This window comes from Chiloscyllium punctatum, chromosome 5 (assembly GCF_047496795.1).
Source record: "Chiloscyllium punctatum isolate Juve2018m chromosome 5, sChiPun1.3, whole genome shotgun sequence".
Lineage (NCBI taxonomy): Eukaryota > Metazoa > Chordata > Chondrichthyes > Orectolobiformes > Hemiscylliidae > Chiloscyllium > Chiloscyllium punctatum.
In genome coordinates, this window is record NC_092743.1 from 63,174,309 (window position 1) to 63,199,233 (window position 24,925).

The 24,925-nt window shown below is 40.2% G+C and overlaps 1 protein-coding gene across 2 annotated transcripts in view; it reads right to left on the bottom strand.

Annotated features, from left to right (window-relative positions):
• The window catches only part of dnaaf11 (dynein axonemal assembly factor 11), an 83,008-nt gene extending 61,963 nt beyond the window's left edge, over positions 1–21,045 (bottom strand). For both annotated transcript variants that reach the window (XM_072570442.1, XM_072570443.1), the window contains exons 1-4: positions 20,998–21,045; positions 20,266–20,433; positions 3,148–3,225; positions 1,426–1,598 (exon numbers count right to left, since the gene is read on the bottom strand). In XM_072570442.1, coding sequence (XP_072426543.1) covers positions 1,426–1,598; positions 3,148–3,225; positions 20,266–20,433; positions 20,998–21,007 — 429 coding nt within the window. In that variant the 5' untranslated portion in view covers positions 21,008–21,045. The remainder of the gene's footprint in view (positions 1–1,425; positions 1,599–3,147; positions 3,226–20,265; positions 20,434–20,997) is intronic.
• Between the last annotated feature and the right edge of the window lie 3,880 nt (positions 21,046–24,925).

Genomic DNA, 24,925 nt, shown 5'->3' on the forward strand with positions numbered 1-24,925 from the left:
AGGATGTAAAAGAAGTAGGGGGTTGTGTTTCTGTTAAGATAGAATATCACAGCTATACAAGGGAGGGCACCTTGGATAGTTCATCCAGTGAGGCCATATGGGTAGAAATCGGTAATCGGAAGAATGCAATCACTTTGATTGTTGTGCTACAGGGTTCCACCACAGGTCTCCAAACAGTCAGCAAGACAGGAAGCAACAGAAATGTGGACAGATTATGGAAAAGTGTAAAAACTTTAGGATTGCTGTGCTGGGTGATTTTAACCTCCGCTATATTGACTGGGACTCAATTAGTGCCAAAGGCTTGGGCAGGGGAGAAATTGCTAGGTGTGTCCAGGAAGATTTCTTGAAACAATATGTAAATAATCAATCTGGGGAAAGGGCTCCAAGAGATCTGGTATTGGGGAATGAATCTGGTCAGGTTATGAAAATTTCAGTGGGGGAGCATTTCAGGAACAGAGACCATAATTCCCAAGTTTTAAGTTACTTTTGGATAAGGATAAGAGTAGTCCTCGGGTGTAACTACTTAATTGGGGAAGGCTAAATATGAAAACATTAGGCACAAATTGAGGAATGAGTGTGGTGCTGAATAAAGCAGAGCAGGTCAGGCAACATCTGAGAAGCAAGACGGTCAATGTCTCAGGCATAACCCTTCTTCAGGACTGGGGAATGGGAAGGGGACTGAGAAATAAATAGTGTGAGAGGGGTGGGCTAGGGGAAAGGTAGGTGGGATGGTGATAGGTGGGCAAAGATAGGTGGTGATTATGTTAGGTTGGTGAATAGCAAAGGTCTTTTTCCCAGCAGAGGTTTAAGGTGAGAGGGGAAAGATATAAAAGGGACCTAAGGGGCAACTATTTCACAGAAAGGGTGGTACGTGTATGGAATGAGCTGCCTGAGGAAGTGGTGGAGGCTGGTACAATTACAATATTTATGGGCCAAATGCTGGAAGATGGGATTAGAGTAATTTAGGATATCTGGTCAGCATTGATGAGTTGGACTGAAGGATCTGTTTCCATGCTATACAGCTCTATGACTCTAACTGCTTGCTGCTCCACTAATTTCATGTTGTTTCTTTCCAGTATTTGTTGATAATAGTTTCAGGGAACCTATCAGCAAAGTCAAGGGAAAAAAAGCCTGTGATTGAAGGAGCAACTCCTCACTGATTGTGTCATTTCTATTTTCAGTGGTGATTGTCATCTGCTTTATTGTTCCAATGACTGAACTTTCTCAAATGTTTTGGGGTTTTTGGGAAGGAAAATGCACCAACGACCCCTATGTATGTTGGATGTTGACTTCCAGCCACATCTGGCCCTGAAGCATGCGAAATAATCTTGATCCTTTGCACAGATCATAAGTAGCAATCAAAATGTTATATATCAAAATTAAAAATACAAGAATGGCTTGTCGGAAAGACAATGACCTTCCAACCTTCAGCTGTGGTAGTGTAGCAATCACAAACTTCCTGTAACCAGCAAAATCACAGCAGGGGTTTCCAACCAGATAAAGCTCCTGTAGGTGAACATTAAGTTTGAGCGATTCCACACTTGTTAGCTCCCCAACAAAGTTAACTGTTAGGTCAAGTTTCTGCAGAAACTCACAACCTGTCAAGGAAGATGAAATAGTATCACATTTGGAGAATATGACAGGCACATTTTCAAGGTTTTCAATTTTATAAAATTGAAGTTTGTTAAAAATAAATGCACAATGTGATCAAAATCCAAGAACTACATCCCTAACAGTACTTTGTGTTCACCTACCCTATATAAACGTGAGCAGTCCAATAAAGTGGCTCATCAAAACTTCAAGGGCAATTGAGGAAATCCCATTAATGAATAAAAATATTGTTTGTTTTAATATATATTCATGATCAGAGCTATGATATCCAAGGAGTAATTCCAAAGTTTGAAAATTATATGTAACTTGAAAACACAAACAGTGATGGGGATAGTAACAGACTTCATACAAGGACAAAGATTCATGAAACTGGCAGATCCATGACAGATGAAAATTAAAACACAAGAGACATGAGGTGATTCAATTAGGCAGAAGAAAAAGAAGGAAAGATTTAACACTAAACTGTACAATTTTAAAAGGGAATTTGGGAATACCATCATCTGCAAGTTTCCCTCCAAGCCAGTCATTATCTTGACTTGGAAATATATCACTGTTTTTTTCATTATTGCGAAGTAAAAATTCTGGAATTCCCTGCCGAAGGGCATTGTGCGTCTACCTATAGCACATGAATAGCAATGATTCAAGGCTGCAGCTCACCATCACTTTCTGAAGGGCAACTGAGAATGGGCAATAAATGTTGGCCAGCCAAAGCCCACGTCCCACGAATGAATTTAAAAAATTAAAATTGCAATGAAACTGATATTCAATTATATATGCATATATGGTTGTTGCTTCAATCTGTACTACTTATGTTTTTTGGCCACTTTCTACTATTTTAAGATTTATTTAGACATATGCCAAAATTCTCAGACAGCTGCATTTCTGTAGATTTGATATCATTACTCTCAGTTGTGCAAAAAACACTTTTTTTTCCTTCACCCCAAGCTCTTCTTTCAATCTTCCAATTCTATCTCTCTCCCAAATTTTTGTTTTTCTCCAACTCATTTTATCACTTCCTCTTATCTTGTAAATTTTGACTTTATCTCCTCTTTCATTGCTATCTTTCTTAATGCAACCATTAGGATTACTACAAACACGAGAATAGATGAATGCCTGAAAATCTCCAGTGAAGAAGAGGAAAGATTTCTCTGCATCAGAAAAAGTGGGAAGAAATGGAATTTAGTACCCCACGTTCAAGTATGGATGGGCCAGATTCCAGATTTAGAACAGATTAGTGAGTTTTTTTAAAAAAAAGTAGGGTTGCTAGAATGTTAGACTTCAGTTGTGTGGAGAGATTAGGGAAACTCAGATTGTTCTCTTAGAACAGGAAAAGGAGAAACTGGCTACTGGTGTTCTTAAACTTAAAATGTTTTGATAAGAATAGATAAGAAGCTGTTCGCAGTGACAGTATGGACAGGAACCAATGGACACAAATTTAATGTGACTGGCATAAAAAAAACCTAAAACTAGAATTTTAAAGTTTCCAAGTACGGAATTCTTAAATAGGTACAGAAATGTAATTCATGATCAACTTACCCTCTAAGTTTTCTATGCATTCAATGTTGTTCAAAGCAAGATTAAGGTATTCCAGTTTTTTCAATCTTCCAACATTTTCTGTAAAAGAATCAAAATCTTGTCAAAAAAAGGACAATCAATTCAGCCAATGAATTTCAAACTTCAAACTAAAACATATTTTAAAAGACTTAAGAACTGATAGCCATTATGGTCTTGTTTTTGAACAGTAGTGAAACTATCAATCAGTGCTCACTCTTATTAAGAAGCAAATCAAACAACAACTTACAGCATCTGTGCACATGAGTTTAACATGGAAATCAGAACGTTACTATTACTAGAGTTAAATTTCACTCTAATAATAGTTTACTCACCCAAGGGGTGGTGGTGGTGGTGGTGGTGGTGGTGGTGGTGATGGTGGTGGGAGGGGTTGTGTGGAGAGATAGCTTTCATGACACCTCCATCTGATTACAAATGAGTTACAGCGATGATGGGAGTGGTCACCCAACCAGACACGGCAGGAATCCAGTTAAGCCCCTTGAGATTCATTAAGGGTATTTGCCTGGTACTGTAAGAATTTTCCAACCAGCGTATAGGACATCCATTGACACAGGAGGTCCAGCAATAGGCCAAGTAGCTATTGAAGCTGGATGCTTCGTTCAACAGGAAAGATGTTATGTTAATAAGTAATTGTACCCACATCTCTGTTGAGAGCTTTTGGTCTTTCTTATATTCCCCACTTGTAGCCAACTACCTTCAATATGGAAGTGTAAAGAATATTCTGATTGAGGTTTTTACAGGAAAGAATGATTTTGAAAGGGTTGAGAGGGAGAGGATTTCTTCATTGATAGGGGTAGTAAACCTAAAGTCCAAAGAGATATACCAGAGTCAGGCCATTCAGGAGGGAAATTAGGAAACAGTTCTTCACACAAAGGATGGGAGCAGTGTGAAACCACAAAAAACTCCGCACGCTAAACTTAACACTGCCAAATTTCTGCTAACTAAAGGTATTCAGATATATGGAGCCAAGGCAGGTGAAAGAGGTTAAGATACCGATCAGACATGATCTAATGGAATGATGGAAAGGGCCAAGGGACTGAAAGTTTAACCCTTTGCTTATATATCACCAGAATTTATTCTTTTAAATACTGCTCTGCTTTGTAACACTGAACATTGCACTTTTTTTTCTAAGCTTATAATTTCCCCTTTTACAACATCAATTATTGGAAAATCATCTCATTATGCATTCAAACAATTTTAAATTAATGTGCCTCGGAGTGATAGTTATATCTCCAAAACATTAATGCCCTTAACTGTGGAGTTTTAACATTGGTACAAATCAATAAAACAAATATTTCAACAAAACAATCATCATCTAATGTGAGGCTTGAAATCATGATCATGTGATTAATTGTCCCATCATCTACCAATTGAGCTGACCAGGGTGTGTAGGAACTGCACCATGTCTTTTACTTGATTAATTGTTGAAACCTACCACATCTATTAATTCATAAAACATAATACGTTTAAAGTTGCAGTGCTAAACATGCCTCTTTTTGCAGTGTTAAACAGGCTTGAGAGCCAGAAGGCATGAATTTGAATGAGGTGCCACAAGAGTGGGTATTGGGTGTAATGTATTAATGTCGATGGAGGATTGTTTAACACATGGAGTACAGGCAGTCAGAATGATAGGCATTTTCAGGTAAGAAAGATGCAACTAGTAGAGTGCCAGAAAGTCATTAGAGCTTCAATTACTGACCAATTTTATTAATGACTTGGAGGAGAGGGGGCAGAGTGTAATGTTTTTCTAATGTTATTCTCTGTGTTGTTATATGGACATAAGAATTTGGTAAGGGGATACAAAAAGGTGGACAGAGTGGGTAAAAACGCGACAGATGGAGTTTACTGTCAGGAAATGTGAGGTCATGCACTTTGATCAAATGTTAGATGTTAAAAGGAAGAATCAAATGTTAGATGTTAAAATGGAAAGACATTAAAAAAAAGTGCAGCACAGAGAGATCTGTGCACACCAAACATAAAACATTAGCATGTAGATGCAGCAAATAATTAAGAAGGCAAATGGAATTGGGGTCTTTATTGCCAGTTGTTGGAGTTTAAAAATAAGGAAGCCTTGTGACATCTGGACAAGGTGATGGTAAGGCCACACCAGGAGTACTGTGTACAGGTTTGGTCCCTGTACTTAAGGAAGAATATGCTGGCATTGGTGTCTGTTCAATAGATCTTTACTAGGCTGATTTCTGGGATTAAGGGGGTTGCTTATCATGAACAGCTACACAAGTTAGGCCTTTAGTTATTTGAGCAGTGATCTTAATGAAACATACAAGATTGTGAGGGGACCTAACAGGGCAGATGAAAGAGGATGTTTCGATTTTAGGGGAATCTCAAACTTGGGACATACTTACAAAGTTGACAAGGCTATTTTTGCCCTTGTTTTTTTCAGTACCGAGGTCAAAGCCAGATGGTCCGACTGGGTTAATTAAGGGTCATAGAAATGTATAGCATGGAAACAGACCCTTCAGTCCAACTCATCCATGCTGACCACATAGCTTAATTAAATCTAGTCCCATTTGCCAATATTTGGCCCATATGACAATATTTGGCCCATATCCCTCTAAACCCTTCTTATTCATATACCCATTCAGACGCTTTTTAAATGTTGCAATTGTATCAGCTCCACTACTTCCTTTGGCAGCTGATTCCACTCATGTGCCACCATCTGTGTGAAAAAGTTGCCTCTGGGGTCCCTTTTATAACTTTCCCCTCTCACCTTAAACCTAAGCCCTCTAGTTCTGGTCTCCCCACCCTAGGAAAAAGACCTTGGCTATTTACCCCATCCATGCCCCTTATGATTTTATAAGCCTCTATAAGGTCACCCCTCAAGCCTCCGATGCTCAAGGGAAAATAGCCCTAGCCTATTCAGCCTCTCCCTGTAGTTCAAACCCTCAAACCCTGGTGACATCTTATGAATCTTTTCTGAACCCTGTCAAGCTCCACAACATCCTTCCGATAGCAGGAAGGCCAGAATTACACACAGTATTCCAAAAGTGGTCTAACCAATGTCCTGTACAACCATAACATGACTTCCCAACTCCTATACAATGCACCAACCAAAAAAGGCAAGCATACCAAACGCCTCCTTCGTTGTCCTATCTACCTGTGACTCCATTTTCAATGAACATATGAACCTAAGCTCCAAGGTCTCTTTGTTCAGCAACACTCCCCAAGACCTTGCTATTAAGTGTATAAGTCCTGCCTTGATTTGCCTTTCCAAAATGTAGCACCTCATTTATCTAAATTAAAATCCATCTGCCACTCCTCGGCCCATTGGCCCATCTGATCAAGATCCTGTTGCATTCTGAGGTAAGCGTCTTCACTGTCCACTACACCTCTAATTTTGGTGTCATCTGCAAACTTACTAACCATATCTCCTGTGTTCATACCCAATTACTTAGTTGAGACTTTTTAGCAATTGATATAATTGAGTTGCTTGCTAGGCCATTTCAGAGGGCAGTGGACAGTCAATCACATTGCTAAATAAACGCCAGACAACTTGAAGATGACAGATTTCCTTCCCTGAAGGACATTAGTGAGCTAGATGGCTCTTTCCTGATAATGAATAACGGTTTCATGGACATCAGCAGATACCTAATTCAAATTTGTATATTCTGCGTTGTGAATGAAGTATTTATTGACTAAGAAGGTGTAAGTATGACCAGCTGCATTTACCTTGAATGCGTCTGCTGACTGTTCTACAACAGTATTTTTAGTGTCAGTCACAGTCAGGACTAATTTCTAGATAGCATCTGATGATATTTGGGGAAAGCGATGGCCTAAAAGGTATTATCATTAAACTATGAAGCCAGAAACTGCTCTAAAGTTCTGCGGCATCAACAGAAATTGTTGGAAAAAATTCAGGTCTGACAGCATCTGTGGAGAGAAAGCACTAGGCCCAAAACATTAACTCTGCTTTCTCTCCATACATGCTGCCGGACTTACTGAGCTTCTCCAGCAATTTCTGTTTTTGTTTCTGATTTTCAGCATCCTTAGTTCTTTCGTTTTTTTTTGCTTAAAGTTCTAGAGACTCGGTTTCACATCCCGCCATAGCAGGTGGGCACTTAGCACAGGTAACAATTTCTGTGAAATTACACTTTAGTTGCCTCTAATATTTTCTTATTCGTACTTTCATCCTTCTTTTTATAATAAATAGTTCTATTGGGAAACCCATATTCCTGACTCACTGTGATACACTTTGCAGAACTAGTAAAAGTAGTGACATTGGTCTTATAAAACCTCTAAAAATCAGATAGTTTACATAGAGTAAAACCAACTGCAGTAAACTGCAGTAAATAAAATTACCTCCTCAATACAGTGTCTGCAAACAGCATCTAAATGATGCTCATGCCACCATTTACAATTGTTCTAATCAACCTGTTTGGTCATTTCATCAACTTGAGGCAGGTGGCACTTGAACCCAGATCTCCCAGCTGAGAGTAGGGACAATATGATGGTGCTGCAAGAACCTAAAGTTTCCATTTACACAGTGTAAGTAACAACTTATGGCAGGTTTGTGTAGGAAGTTGAAGAATTTGGCTCACTACACCTATGTGAGTCTATTTAAATGCCATGAAAACTCCCACCTGTGGTCTTAAAATGGATTAGTGACTACTGTTTTGGGAGCTTCTGGTTTAATTTTAGTTTTTCAGTTTTTTAGCAGTTTTTATTGCAACCTCATTTTCTGTCTCAACTGCAAGAAAGTTGACAGTAATTTAGAGGAACATAAAATCCATTATTAAATTGCGACAAAATTGATGTGGATTTTCTCATTCTTCTAGGTTAAGAACATAAGAAATATGATGAGCAGTAGATCACCCATTCAATACAATCACGCTTGATTTAGGCCTCGAATCCATTTTGTTGTCTACTCCCAAAATTCCTTTGTTCCTCGAGAAACCAAAAATCTATCTAATTCAGCTTTAAGTACATTCAATGATGGAACATGCATTCATGTAATATATTATGAAATGCCTTTTGCTGATAAATGATGTTCTGGTGAATAAATGAACCTACTACTTTACTGTTAATCAGTGAACAAATAAACAAATGGTAAAAACAATAACTGCAGATGCTGGAAACCAAATTCTGGATTAGTGGTGCTGGAAGAGCACAGCAGTTCAGATTTCGCTGCTCGTTGGATGCTGCCTGAACTGCTGTGCTCTTCCAGCACCGCTAATCCAAAATAAACAAATGGGTCAATTGTTTCTTTGCATCGTATGAGCCAGGTGACTGATTACTTTTTGAGTGGTCACCCAGTTCAAGCATTCAAAACAAAATTCAACAACGTGTTCTTTAGGCTGTAATCTTTGCAATATTTCATACCAAAGGAAGAGTGATCGTAAAGATATGAACACAACAACTACCAGATAATTGGTGCATCAACATAACATTAGCAATGATTATCCAAACCAAACTAAATAATAGGTATTCCTAATCAAGACATTCATTTGGTACAGATTCAAGCAGTCAGATGCACATATATAGCTCAGCTGGGAAAGTGTTGGATTAAAAATTTAAAGGTCCATGGTTTAATCCCAGATTTTGGTGGCTTCAATGACAGAGACTTAATGCGCCAAGCAGCTTCTTTCTTTGCCATAAAGTTGAGCTTCTAGTCAGTTGGCTGGAAAGCTAGTTTGCAATGCAGACTGTCACTGGCAGTGTGGGTTCGATTCCTGCACTGTTGAGTGGCCCTTCTCAATTCTCCCCCCACCTGAGGTGTGGTGATCCACAGGTTAAACCATCACCAATCAGCTCTCTCTAATTAGATGGCAGCCCTTTGGAGGACCCTTGAGGTGCATGATGGTGTTTCCCAACTCTCAGCCATGATTCTGGGTTCAAGTCCCACCTGTTTCAGAAATATATAATGACCGAGGGTGGAGGCAATGGATTGCTTTTAAGACTGGAGATTTGTGACCAGTGGTGTGCCTCAAGGATCAGTGCTGGGTCATACTGCTTTTCGTCATTTATATGAATGATTTGGATGTGAATATAGGAGGCACAGTTAGTAAGTTTGCAGATGACACCAAAATAGGTTGTGTAGTGGACAGTGAGAAAGATTATGTCAGACTACAAGGGGACTGTGATCAGATGGGCCAATGGGTCAAAGAGGGGCAGATGGAGTTAAATTTGGATAAATGAGAGGTAAAAAACAAGGAGAAAGTGAGGACTGCAGATGCTGGAGATCAGAGCTGAAAATGTGTTGCTGGAAAAGCGCAGCAGGTCAGGCAGCATCCAAGGAACAGGAGAATCGACGTTTCGGGCATCAGCCCTTCTTCATTCCTGAAGAAGGGCTGATGCCCGAAACATCGATTCTCCTGTTCCTTGGATGCTGCCTGACCTGCTGCGCTTTTTCAGCAACACATTTTCAGCATAAATGGGAGGTATTTCAATTTGATTTAGCAAACCAGAAAGGATTTGTATGCTTAATGGTAAGGCTCTGGGCAATGTTGCTGAACAAAGTGAACTTGGAGTGCAGGTTCATAGTTCCTTCAAAGTGGAATCACAGGTAGACAGAGTGGAGAAGAACGTGTTTGGCACACTTGCCTTCATTGTTCAGAACACTGAGTATCGGAGTTAGGACATCATATTGGGCCATACATGTTACTGGGTGAGGCCACGTCTAGAATACTGTGTATAATTTTGGTTGGCCTTCTAAGGGAAGGATATTGTTAAAACTAGAAAGAATGCAAAAACGATTTACAAAAATGTTGTGGAATTGGAGGATCTAAGTTATTGGGAGAGGCTGAATAGGCTGGGGCTTTTTCCTTCGTGGGTCAGAGTTTGAGGGGTGAACTTATAGAGGTTTATAAAATCATGAGGGCATGGATAGAATGAATATCCAAAGTCTTGCTTTTAGAGGAGTGAGGGAGTCCAAAATTAGATGGCACAATTTTAAGGTGAGAAGGGAAAAATTTAAAAAGGACCTGAGGAGTAACTTTTTCACGGAGGGTGGTGCATGTATGGAAAACACTGCTGGAGGAAGTAGTGGTAGCTAGTACAATTACAACATTTAAAAAGCATCTGGGTGGGTATGTGAATAGAAAGGGTTTAGAAGGAAATGGGCCAAATGCTGGCAAATGAGACTAGGTCAGATTGGATGTTTGGTCTCTACAGACGAGTCAGACTGAAGGGTTAGTTTCCGTGCTGTATGAGTCTATAATATCCCTGAACAGGTTGACTGTAAAAGTATCTACAATAAAAATTGGCAGAAAGAGCTGCACAAAAGACATGACCACCCTCTAGTGGCAAAATAACAAATGTAAGAACAATTTAAAACAAATTCTACTGAGCAATTAAATGATTATTTAAAGCTTCAGTCTAACTCCTTTGGGGAGAAACATTCAAATATTTCAGAATTCAAATTGAATACTGTCATGGGTGAAATAGGCAGAAAACAACACATTAGCATAAATGAAATCCTAAACCTCAGACAGTCATGGTAGAAACATAACTGCATATAAAATATTGTCAAGAAATAGTCACAGAAAAATCAATACAGTCAGTAAAGTTTCTTCAAATTTCTTCCCAACAATTCCAAAAAGACACTCAATAAATTATAAATTCGCATATAACTGATCATTCTATGATAGCAAATTAAAAAGCTTTCAGCAGTATCTATTGTCCACAAGAATTGCAGCCAAGTATGAATCAGACCTGGCGTGGTTATTTTCTAAGTTCAGACATATTCAGGATAGTGACGGTACAGTAACAAGTAATACTTAGTGTAACAGAAGAGTCTCAAGGTGCTTCTCTGGAGTGTCATAAAGTTCAGGGTTTGAAAAGGTCTATCTGGTGAACTCAATTAATAAATCTGTAATTTTTTTTAAAAGTGCAGCGTGAACTCTTGTTGTAAAAAGAGTTATCAAGTTCATATATATCCTTTAGGTCTAACTTGGTATTACATGTGCCTCCAGATGTGCAGCAATGGGGATGAACCTAAGATGCTCTCTGAAATGGCCTAGTAAACTATTTAATTGTATCGAACCACTACAAAGCCTAAGAACAGGAATGAGCCTGGTTGGCACTAGGCATTGAAAACAACAATAACAAACATAGCCCTTTGACATTCCCTCACTGAAATCAGGGGTTTTGTTCCAAAAGTGTGTGCACTGTCCAATGGACTAATCAAGTAACAGTCCGAATAGTCATATTCATAAAATCATACCTTACAGATAATGTCTTAAACATCACCATCATTTCTGGGTATATGCTGTTCTACCATCAGGACAGTGGCATATTACAGTTGGCAGCACAGTGGCATACAGACATAAGGACATTGATGAAAGAACTCTCAGGGCATTGTCTCTGAACCTCAGAAGGTCTAACAGATCAAACATGAGCAAGGAACCTCTTACTGATTATCACCCACTGCCTCTTCTCAACTGACAAATTTGTACTTCTCCATGTTGGACACCACTTGGAGGAAGCACCGAGGGTAACAAAGATATAGACTATATTCTGAGTGGTGGATTTCAATGTCTATCAGCAAAAGTAGCTTGATGGCACCATTAAGGACCTTCCCCATCAAGTCTATAGGTAAGTCAAATGTACTTTTTCCAGATCCTGTCCTTTTCAATACCATTGCTAAGCTCCACCAGCAATAATAACAAATTGCCATTAAACATACAATAGGTTTCACCACAAATATATTTCACAAGTCTATTTGCATCATGGCACAGTTTCCTTTATGTGTGCTTTTTTTTGATAGATATTTTTATTGAAAATAAAAAACTTTTTATAACATATTACTACAAACTTACAAAATAATACACACAAATACAAACATTAATATACAATTAGATATTAAATAAATAATAGCCAAAACATAGCAAACAAAGAGAAAAGATAAAGAGAAAAAAAACCACTTAACTAACTACTAATCTAACCTATAACTAACCAGAACGTATAATAAAATATCTTACATTACTTAAAAGGAAACAAAAAATGAATAACATAATAATTAAATAATGAGGTACATGCTCAGAACGAATTAACACCAAGTCATAATGAAACCTGTATTCGTATGGGATTCCTCCCCCGGGGACCAGCCAGACCCACTACCACAACTAGATAAAAGCCCTTGACAAAATGGCCGAGATATCTGTATCTATATAGTTCAGAAAGAGCTGCCATATTTTATAAAATAATTCGGTTTTTTGGTACACCATATTTGTAAGGAAGTCAAGGGGAATACATTACATGACCAACCTATACCAATTCGAAAGTTCTGGAGGGCCCTCAGCTACCCAATTTGCTAAGATATTTTTCCTTGCACAAAAGGAAAGAATGAAGAATAATTTCTTCTTGTGCAAATCCAGGGAGGGCAGGCTAGAAAAGCCCAGGAGAAGAGATACTGGATCCACCCTAATTTTTGCTCCCAAGATTTCTGTCAAAGCATTTGCTACTCTGACCCACTATTTGTGGATCGCGTGACATGTCCACAAGCAGTGTGTGAGAGTGCCGACTTCTATTTTACATTTAGGACAGGTTGGAGATGCTTCTACCCTAAATTTTGTCAATCATTCCGGTGCTATATGAGTCCTATGGAGTATCTTTAATTGAGTAGCTTGGGTTCTGTTACATATAGAGATCTTTCTGGCATTTTCCCAAATGTCATCTCACATTTCTGAAGAGATTTCCAACACCAATTCCTGATTCCATGTTTTAAACAATCTTTCCATGTCTTCCGATACCAGGTTATGTAGTGAATGATAGAGAGTGCTGACTGAGGGTAAACCCATTGGCCACAACACTCTTCATTCCCTATCTGATTTATAAGAGCACTCTAATAACGTAGTCTTCTTCTGTATGTAATCTTGAATTTGAAAGTACCGAAAGAGGTCTCCATTAGGTAGTCCAAATTTCTGGTGTAGCTGTTCAAAAGACATCATAACCTCCCCATCGAACAGATCCCCTAAGCAAGAAATACCGCTGGACCTCCAGGATTTAAATGTGGCATCTGTGAGCCCCGGTTGGAAACCCATGCTGCCACTATAGGAGTATAAGGGCAGGTTTTTTTTTGTGAGTTGCCCTCGTTTTGCATTATCCTCCAGGCTTTAATTGTGTTTAATATGATATGGTTTTTACAATGGTCCATAATGGCTTTCATTTTGTCTAAAAATAGGAGATTAATAAGGGGGTACTTTGCTTGAGAGGCCTCAATGTACATCCAGATTGATTGCGGGTCACACAAAACCCAATCAGCTATGTAGCTTAATACAGGACTCAGCTGATACTTCCTAAAGTCTGGAAAATCCAGCCCTCCCCTTGCTTGTGGAAGCTGCAGCTTCCTTAATTTAATAAGGGGCCGTCTATGATTCCAAATGAAAGAACCAAGCCAACCATATAGTTTGCACAATGCAGTCCTCGGTAGCATCACAGGAAGCATTCTCATAGGGTATAGGAGACGGGACAAGATATTCATTTTAATTAGAGCTATTCTGCCTAACCAAGATATTGGAAGATCCCCCCAAAGTTGAAGATCCTGCCTTATCCTCTCCAGTAGATGTCCAAAATTGGCTTTACACAACTGGCCAAATATTGGGATGATAAAAATACCTAAATATAAGAAACCATCCAGGGACCACCGAAAGGGAAAGTGAGAGCCATCCAATAAGTGGGATACACCCACGAGACCGCCCATCGGCATGGCCTCCGATTTTGTAAAATTAATTTTGTAACTTGAAAATACACTAAATAAATTAATTACTTGGATCAAGCGGGACATGGACATCAAAGGATTACTGAGAAAAAGGAGAACATAATCTACATATAGGGTAATTTTATGTTTACCCGTACCAACCCTCGGAGCTATTATATTAGAATCAGTCCATATAGCTTCCACTAGTGGCTCAATAAATAACAACGGTGAGAGAGGACAACCCTGACGGCAGCCCCTACCCACACTGAAGCTATCCGAGCCCAAGCCATTGGTAATCACGGCTGCTTTGGGGTCATTATATAATATTGAGACCCATTTAGCGAATACCTTTTTGACACCAAACTTTTCCAGTGTGTAAAACAGGTATGACCATTCAACCTGGTCAAATGCCTTCTCCGCATCCATGAGACTGCTATTCCTGGTATTCTTTCCTGATGACAGACTTGAATCACATTTAAAACCCTTCTAATATTATTAGATGATCTAAGGCCCTTGATAAACCCTGTCTGGTCCTCTTTTATGATGCGTAGTAAAATCCTCTCCAACCTCAATGCTAATGTTTTAGAAAGCATTTTAAGATCTACATTTAACAATATGATGCACAATCTTCTGGGGCCTTTCCTTTTTTGAGAATGAGAGAGATATTCACCTCTCTCAACGAAGGGGGGAGGCAGCCCTGACCATATGAGTAATTATACATGTCTATAAGTGGGCCAGCTAGTACTCCTGTAAACTCTTTGTATAATTTAACCTGGAATCCATCTGGGCCAGGTGCTTTACTGCTCTGAAGCTACTTGATTGCGTCAAGTACTTCCTGGGTTGTCAGGGGAGCATTCAAAATCAACACCTGTTCCGGGGTTAAGTCCGGAAAAGCCAGGCTTTTTAAAAAGGACTCCATTTTCCTAGCTCTCTCTTCACAATCCTGTGATTTATACAAATCAGAGTAAAACTCTCTGAAGATTGTGTTGATCCTTTTATGATCATGAGTCAAAGTATCAGCACTTTCCCTAATGGACGTGATAGCTTGAGGAGCCTTTTTCTCCTTGCAAGATACGCTAGGTATCTACAGCTTATTGCCATACTCATATAATCTTTGCTTTGCAAAAATAATAATTCCCTCTTTGTCGTTTGGGTAAGCACAGTATTCAGGGCTGTCCTAAGGGCTGTAGTCCTTTGTAATTTAGCAACAGAGGGTCTATCAACAAAAGCTATCTCAGCTGCCTTCAAGCGAGCCTGTAGTAGACGCTGTTGTTCTCCCTTTTGTTTTTTTTGGGTCGCCGTGTATGAAATAATCAGACCCCGCGCATAGGCCCTAATGGTCTCCAACATCACTGATGGGTTACTGGCAGTACCGGAGTTAATTTCCAAAAAGATTTTGAATTCTTGAGAAAAATTATTTACAAATTTACTATCCTTCATTAAAACAGAATCCATACGCCAATGTCGGGGGGGTCGTTTCATTGTCCCTAGTCTTTGTTTCCATATACACCGCAGCATGATCAGAGATTATTATATTACCTATTTTGCAGGATAGTGTAGAATTCTGAAAGGTAGAGGGACCAAAAAACGTATCAATTCTAGTGTGACATTTCTGTGGATTAGAGTAAAAAGGAAAATCTCTGCCTTGCAGGTGAAGGCACTTCCATACATCTACTAATCCTAGCTCCTTATTCAGATCCGCCAGTTGTCTAGATCTAGGACATACTCTTGGGTATCCTGTCTACCTTCGGATCCATAATACAGTTAAAATCTCCCGAAAGTTTGGAGAATGCTTCCATAATAAATTTGAAAGAGTGTCATGGAGGACAATAAAGATTCAAAATCCCATACTCCTCTCAATTTATAGGGGTTTTGATCAGTATATACCATCCAGATTCATCCATTATCTGACTTAAGATTTTGAAAGGAAGGTTCTTCCGAAATGAGAATGACTACTCCCCTACTTTTTGAACTAAAAGATGAAAAGAAGGCCTGATCAAATCCTCCCTGTTGTAATTTCAAGTGCTCTTTATCCAGTAAATGTGTCTCCTGTAAGAGAGCTACATCAACCCTTTCTTTGTTGAGGTTTGATAGTATTTTCTTCCTTTTTATTGGTGAATTACTCTCCTTGATATTCCAGGTGCACCACTTAATCGAATGACTAACCATGATCGTTCAAGCAAGTCAGAGACCCCGGGGAGGAAGAACCCCGCCCAAAATACCCCAAGCATAGACCATAGAAAATTCACAAAAATAGAAATTCTTTAATGCACTTGCGCCAATATAGTGAAAAACTATTTTTAAATAAGAAAAATATAAAACACATTTAAAAAGAGATTTTCCCCCCTTGCTCCCAGAGGGCATCACTTCCTGTCAGTAAACCCATTGTATCCTCTCCCAACCAGCACCCCATCCTCAAACCAGGCACCACATAGTAAAATAAAGAAATTCCAGTGTGCTATAAAGCTAAAGTTGAAAGTGAGCTCCCCACTCCCCCCACCTACACCAACACCTAGATACATTTAGTAAAGGTAATACACTTAGTATAGGCATATAAAAGTATAAAATTACAATCTCAGCAGGTAATCACTAACTAAGATAACAGAAAAAGAAAGCCCCGTTCTAAGAAAGAAATGAGGTAGAACAAAGCAAACACCGTCCCCCACACAAATCAACTAAACCACCCAGCTTATATAAATAAAGAGGAGAACAAATAAGCCCCCCTCCCTACCCCTTGGAGATGATATTAAACAATAAAGGAAATAAGAAGAAAAAGAATGGGTAGACCGGGGAGCAAAACAGCCTCATTAACCACACGGATTAATTCTTACAGTCTATTCAAGAGAGTCCAAAAATTCTTTGGCCCTCTCCAGCGATCCAAAGTTATAGATGGATCCTTCGTGGCTAAAAATGCAGCATCGCTGGGTAACACAAGGAATACCGGATGTTTAAGTCCCTTAGACGCTTCTTCGTTTCATCAAACACCCTCCTCTTGCAGACCAAAGCTGGGGAGAAATCCTGGAACAGCATAATCCTGGATCCCTTATATGTCATGGCTTGGGGATCCTTCCCAAGAGTTCTGGAGGCTTCCAGGAGCATTTGCTTCTCTCTGTAACACTGAAGCTGGAACAGGACCGGGCGGGGGCACTGGTCCGACACAGGCCTGCGTATAGCAACCTGATGGGCCCACTCTACCCACACCTGGCCTGACCCAGACTCCAGCTTCAATATCTGAGGGAGCCACTGCTCCAAGAAGACTGCAAGCTGGTCTTCCTCTTCCCATTCGGGAAGGCCCAGCAAACGAATATTTTTTCGGCGACCCCATTCTCGAGGTCGTCGATGTGTTCTTCTAAGGCCCAGACTCGTTATTCGAGAGTCCGGACCTGGCCCACAGTCAATTCTGCAGCAGCTTCCGAGTTTGCGGCCTTTAGCTCCGCCCTTCCAATGTGATGTTCGATTTTTTTCAACATCTTGGTTGTGCTTTTGCAGCGCAACTGAGAACGATTCCCACCTGGACCTGGATTCCTCTATGAAAACGTCAAACTTCTCCTGCAGCTTGTTAATTAAAGAGAACAGGCACGCCAACGTAGGTAAGTCACCCGAGGCAGCCGTGGACGTCTCTGCTGCTGCTGGAGGGGGAGGGGTTGGGAGAGGGGTTCCTGTCTGCTGCGAGCTGCGGGCATTCTTTCCTTTAGTCATTTTAGCACTACACCAAACTACTCAAGCTAGATCCAGAATGACCACGTAAATTAGGTAAAAGTTATTTTGAATGGTTTGGAAGGTGTAGTGGAGGCAGGTAGCCCACTTTGCCAGAGTTTTGGGTGAAGTACTACAGACTCAGACTTGCTGGGTCACCGTCATCTTGGATCTCCCCCTATATGTGCTCTTGATCAAACATTCACTGTAACATTTTCTTTTCTAGGTACATGAATAATTTTTAAATTGTATGGCCAGAGATTTAAGCTCAACCAAAACAACCATCTGTTCTTGCCCCTAAGCTTTTCCAAAAAAATTCAGAGGACTATAATTCATATAAATAAGTTTCTTCCACATTGTTGGTGATACATGTTTCAAAGTGACAACACAAGACCCAATACCTCCTTCTCAACTGTTGAATTTCTGTTTTTTTGGCCAGTTAAAATAGCTTCTAATAATCTGGTGCTGCTAAAATGGATGTAGCTGTCATCACAGATATCAGGTTGTATCCATTCTACATGATCACAACTGCCTAGACTAACTGTCCAAAGAACAAATTCAAATCCCACAATACAACTTGAAAGTTTGAACTTGTTTTTTAGAATTAGAATCCCTACAACGTGGAAACAGACCCTTTGGCCCAGCAAGTCCACACCGACCCTCTGAAGAGTATCCCACCTAGACCCATTACCCTACATTTTCTCCTGACTAATGCACCTAACCTACACATCCCTGAACACTACGGGTAATTTAGCTTGGCCAATTCACCTAACCTACACATGTCTGGACTGTGGGAGGAAACTGGAGCACCTGGAGGAAACCCACACAGACATGGTGAGAACATGCAAACTCCACACAGACAGTCTGGAATTGAACCCGGGTCCCTTGCACTATGAGGCAGCAGTGCTAACCACTGATTCACCATGCCATCCCATCTGTTATTTAAGACTGAAATGCTGGTTTCAGTAATAGTAACTGCAACACAATGGATGGCATAAATCTCTGGTTCACTAAAATCCTTTAGAGAAGTAAACCTGATGTTTTCAGATCTGGTTTATACCTGATAATTACACTTCTATGTTGCTGACCCTTAACAGTCTTCTGACGGGATTAACATGGCAGAATCAGTTTAAATTAGGAACCAATTTAGGGGAAGGGAGCCCAAGGGAAACAACTACTCTCACACTCTCCACCCAAAAACTAACAGTCCACTCTGACTCTGTCCTATTGTCATTTAAAACATCAAGATGAGATGGGCTCCTGGACTTCTTCATCAAGGCCATTTTCCTCACTCTTAGGGCACGTTCCTTTGGTACTGAGGGATGATATCATGGCTAAGGAGGGAATGAAAGTTTATTATACGGATTCTTGGGATAGAAGGACCAACACAAGAACAGAGAATGGATCAGTTAGGACTATATTCAATTTAATTTAGAAGAATGGGGATGAGGAGAACCTCAGAAACACAAACTGCCAACAGGCGTGGAAGGGTAAATGCAGGATGTTCCAAATGACCAGGAAGTCCAGAAACAGGGATCACAGACTAAGGATATCGGGTTGGCCATTTTGGACTGAGATAAGAAATTTCTTCACCCATAGAGGGTTGAACCTGTGGAATTCTCTGCCACAGAAAGTGATTTAAGCCAAAATATTGTATGTTTTCAAGAAGGAGTTGGTCAAAATTACTAGGGCTAAAACGTTCAAAGGGAATAGGAGAAGCAGGAAACTGAATTGAATGATCAGACGGGAGCATATTGAATGGCTGAATGGAGCACTCCTGCTCCTATTTTCTACGCCCTCTCTCATTATTAACATTTATCATCCCAACACTCTAGACATGAAGCTTCACTATACTGAAGTCCCTAACATTCCTCTATTTTTTCAAACAGTATATTTTCTATCAGGTATCTTAAATACCTTTCTATACCACCTGCCCATTTAACTCTCTTCCTGTTCCATATCATCATTGACAAAGTCACAATTTCCCCAAGCATTAACCCTTGCAAAACTGCTATCACAATCTTCTCTGCAAAAAAAAATGCTTTACTTACATTTCTTCATTCTCTTCTTGGGTAGCAGGTACTACTGGCAAAGATCCCTAATTGCTCTTGTGAAGAATGCCGAGCCTGCCCTTAATGGATGGGTTTTTAAGACAATTAATGATATTTTCATGGTCACCATTAATGATTTCAATTTCTGATTTCCTGACTGCCATGGGATCTGAACATGGGCATTGTCTGCGCCTCTGGATTATTCATTCAGTAGTATTACCACTATACCATCCTCTTCCTTTGATCTAGGTATTTCATCCAATTACCAAAATTAAATAAAAATGGATCTGAAAGTCCATATATCTCAACTTACAATTTTTACAACTTTTTTATATTTGCAGTACAGGAAATAAGGTCATATAAAACAGAGAATTCCTTAAATACAGAAACTAAACTGTATGGTCAAAAACACCTTGTGTGAAAGTAGGTGTTCTTAATAAAATAGATGTTACAGTAATTACTTATTAGTTTTATTCTTTAGATAGCTGCTCTTTCAAAGGAACATTGTCCACTCTAGTCCAACACTGGCACATCCTCTTCATGGCTTCCAAAGGAAGATTAGGTGATTTCATCATCTTAATTTAAAATGGTGGTTAAACAACATTGACAAGCGTACTTCAAAAAAAAAGCTGGTACTAACTCTATCTATTCTACATTCTCAGCCAATCTCACTGGACTTACCTATTTTAGGAATCAAATTATTTTGAAGGTAGACAATTTTCAGATCTCTGCACCATTTATCAATGTGTTCGATTCTCTCTATTTCTTGCTGATGTAAGGATATTTCTTCCAGTGAAAATATTTCGCAGTTATTATGTTCTGCTCGTTGCCGAATCAAATTTTCAGTGACTGGAAGATGACAAATAGGTGAAACGGTTAAGAGTGGTCTGTTAACAAAATAAAACTTACTTTTAACTACCTGGTGACCGTTTCAGCAAAGAAAATTACGTTTTTTACACTACACAGCAAACAGAGAAAGTTCAGCACTGTTTAACCATCAGCGTGATATCATTTAAGAATATAACACTTGCACTTTTTCTCTTTGCCAACAGGTATAATGAGGTACTCTCATACCGAGTTTGCTGTCTCTCTGGACAAGATATTTGGCAACGACTTTTCTGCCCTCAGGCAGAGCATTGGTTGGTTATAATCCTGATTCGATTGCCCTTTGCTAGCTCCAACGGTCACAGCGTTCACCCTGGGGAACTTTGGCTGCGTCCTTCCTCCTCTCTAAACCCAATACTGTGCTGCATCTGGCGAGCTCAGCACCGAATCGCAGCTAACCCCTGGGAAAGGAGCCCTGAGCTGACGGACGGACGAACAGGTCGGCCGGCAGTTTGGACAGCCTCAGGGATTTAATTTTGCAGTTACTGCTATTTTGCCATGACCAGGGTCACGTCTCGTCTCACTTACTTCTCACCATCGTGGCCCCCTGTCCCTGAAAGCTGTCGAAAGCCGAGCGGTGTGCGTAACCAAGGTAACCAGAAGCCACGCCCATCACGTGGCCACGGAAAACGGCGACCCCGCCCCGTGCTGTCACCAGGGAAACCGCCAGCTCTCGCGCCTCCGGAAACACAACGATATTTTTTTTATATCTGGTTCACCCGGAGGGAAATCTCCTAAAAACAGTTGGAGAACACAAAACCAGAAGTTGCTAGAAAAACTCAGCAGATCTGGCAACATCTGTGGCGATATGCTGCCAGACTTCTGGTGTGTTCTGAAGAGGAGTCACTGGGCCCGAAATGCTAATTCTGCTTTCTCTCCACAGATGCTGCCAGGCCTGGTGAGTTTTACCAACAATTTCTATTTTTGTTTCTGATTTCCAGCATCCGTAGTTGTTTTTGGTGTTTATAAATTGGAGGGCAATCTGGCAAGCAGAAGCTCTTCTAGGAGAGCTTGGTGAGCACCCACTCACTAATTTGAACATAACACTGTTTTATCATATTCAGTTTAAAACCCTGATAGTGTGTTTGAAGAATTATTACGTTGTTATCTGCAAAGTTCAGGGACAACTGTGATTTGACCACACTTGCCAGAATATTAGAGCATCAGATCTTGGAACATTCTAAGCCTTAGCCTTCAAGGATAGATAAAACTGTTTTCGCTTTCAGAAAATCTATCTCAAAAGGGAAGTCTATTCATTTTTTTTCCTGAAGAGTCCACGGATGATTGTGTGTGTTATGGGAATATGTAGAGGTAAATATTTATGTTTCTATATTACTGACTGGTTAACATTTAATAAAGATGCAATAGTTTTATTTTATGCTGAAGAAAATAAATCAATAGTTGAGATTACTAGAAAAACCCGTTTAAAATCTGATTGTGACCATGTTTTGTTTGTCATCTTCATAACCAGAAACCACATTCTGTACTTAGACGAGAGCAATGTGCACACTTCCATCCTCCTCTTGTTATGAGTCTAATTGTTTTATTTATTGATGTTACATGTACTAAGTTACAGTGAAATTTTTTTTTGAGTGCTATACTGGCAGATCGTATCATACAAAGCGCAGAGTAACAGAATCGAGTCAGAATCAAATATTACAGCCACAGAGAAGGTGCAGAGAGAGATCAACATTAACATTTGAGAGGTCCATTCAAATGTCTGATAACAATAGAGAAGAAGCTATTCATGAATCTTTCGTACATGTATTCAAACTTTTATATCTTCTGCCTGATGGAAGATAGGTGAAGAGAGTATAACCAGAGTAAGATGGGTCTTCATATTGATTGCTTTCCCGAGGCAATGGTATTTATAGATTGAATCAATGGGTGAAAGTCTGATTTGCGTGATGAACTGGGATCTGCAGTTTCTTTTGGTCTTGGGAAGAGCAGTTGCCAAACCACTCTGTGATGTATCCAGATAGGGTGCTTCAATAAAAATCGGTAAGTGTCCTTGTGGGCATGCTGAATTTCCTTAGCCTCCTGAGGAAGTAGTGACATTTTATGCTTTCCCGACCGTCATGGGTGAATGAGGACAGATTGTTGTGTGATCATCACTCCCAGGAACCTGATGCTTTTGACCATCTCAACCTCAGCATAGTGGATGCAGACACAGGTGTTCCCATCAGTCGACTTCTTGAAGTCAGTAACGGGCTCCTTTGTTTTCTGAAGTTGATGGAGAGCATCTTTACACTAAGCACTCAATCCCTTTTCTGTATTCTGTCTCTTGGTGTTTGAGATCTGTGGTGTTGTGAATACACTTGTGAGTGGAGATGGGGTGGAATTTGTGGTTCCATAAGACTATAAGAAACAGGCAAAAGAATCAAAGAGTCATTCAAGATAGGAGCAGACCTTTTTGTCCAACTCTTTCATGCTGTCCTGTTTTTTCAAACTAAACAAGTCCCATTTGCCTATATCTCTCTAAACCTTTCCTATTCACGTACCTGTCCAATGTCTGTTAAATGTTGTAACTTACCTGCATCTAACATTTCCTCTGGCAGTTTGTTCCATGTAAAACCATCCTCAGTGTGAAAACACTGCCCCTCAGGTCCCTTTTATATCTTTTCCCTCTCGACTTAAAATTATACCCTCTCGTTTTGAACTCTCCTACCCTAGGGAAATGACCTTTACTATTCATCTTATTTATATCCCTCATGATTTTATAAACCTCTAAAGTCTAAATTTACTGATCAGTCTACCATGCAGAACCTTGTCAAAGGCTATAATAATGTCCATGTAAACACCGCCTACTGCTCTGCCCTCATCTATCTTTTTCGTTACATCCTCAAAAAACTCAACCAAGTCTGTGAGACATGATTCCCATGCACAATGCAATACTGACTATACCCAATCAGTCCTTGCCTCTCCAATTGTATGTAAATCCTATCTCTCAGAAGCCCCTCCAACAACTTTCCCACCACTGACGTCAGAATCCCTATTCTATAGATTCCAGGTTTCTCATTACTGCCTTTCTTAAAAATAAAGGCACAACAATAGCCACCCTCCTGTCCTTGGGCACCTCACCCGTGGTTGTACAGATATTTCTGGTAGGGGCCCTGCAATTTCTTCCCTTGCTGCCTACAGCATCCTGGGATAAGATCCTCCAGCACCTCCTTTTCTGTAATGTGGACTGTTAAAGACATCTATATTTATTTCCTGGAGTTCCCTAACCTCCATGTCTTTCTCCACAGTAAATACTGAGGTGAGATATTCATTTAGTATCCCTCCCATTTCCTGTGGTTCCACACATAGATGATTTCGTCAATCTTTAAGGGGCCCTATTCTCTCCTTAGTTGCTCTTTTATGTGCTTGGAAAATCATGCAAGAAGAGGGCCAAAGACCACCCCTGAAACCGGCCTTGACATGAGGGCACAATTATGCCCCTCATCTTTGGCTCAGATCCAAACAGAGGTTGATGACACTCTGACTTTAACAATGCAATACAGTATTTTTATACTTTTGTTACAAAAATCGCATACAAAATGGTCACTGTCCCTCTCCCTTATTCTATACATCCAATCTTGTGAAACACCTAATCAATTGTGGACAATCCTATGGACAGCCCTCCGTTCTCCTAGATTTCATGATGTTTAACAGACATCGTAATCATCAGGTTTAGGGTGTAGGTTTGCTCGCTGAGCTGTAGGTTTGATATCCAGACGTTTCATTACCTGGCTAGGTAACATCATCAGTGGCGACCTCCAAGTGAAGCGAAGCGGTTGTCTCCTGCTTTCTATTTATAGGTTTGTCCTGGATGTGATGTCAGAGTGTCATCAACCTCTGTTTAGATCTGAGCCAAAGATGAGGGGCATAATTGTGCCCTCATGTCAAGGCTGGTTTCAGGGGTGGTCTTTGGCCCTCTTCTTGCATGATCTGGTGACTGCTTGAATAAAGGCCACCAAATGCCTTAATTTGTGCCTTCCTTCTGAAATTTTATTCCCAGTCAGGGGTTTCACTCCTATAAAATCATCACACTCTGTCTTCTTCTGCCTCCCTTATCCTTCCTACAGTATCTAAATCCTGGAAATGGAGAAAGTGAGGACTGCAGATGCAGGAGACTCACAATCGAAAATGGTGGCGTTGGACAAGCACAGCAGGTCAGGCAGCATCCAAGGAGCAGGAGAATTGAGGTTTCGGGGCATAAGCCCTTCATTAGGAATGTGGAGGGGTAGGGCTGGGGGAGGGAAGGGGAAGAGGTGAAGGTAGGTGAGGGATAATTGAGAGGTGTGAAGGAAGATGGACAAGTTAAGAGGGCGGTGCCAAGTTGGAGGCTTGGATCTAGGATGAGGTGGGGGCATTTGAGGGGAGATTTGGAAACTAGTGAAGTTGATGTTAATGCTATGTGGTTGAATGGTCACAAGCGAAAATGAGGCGATCTTCCTCCAGTTGACGGTGGCTA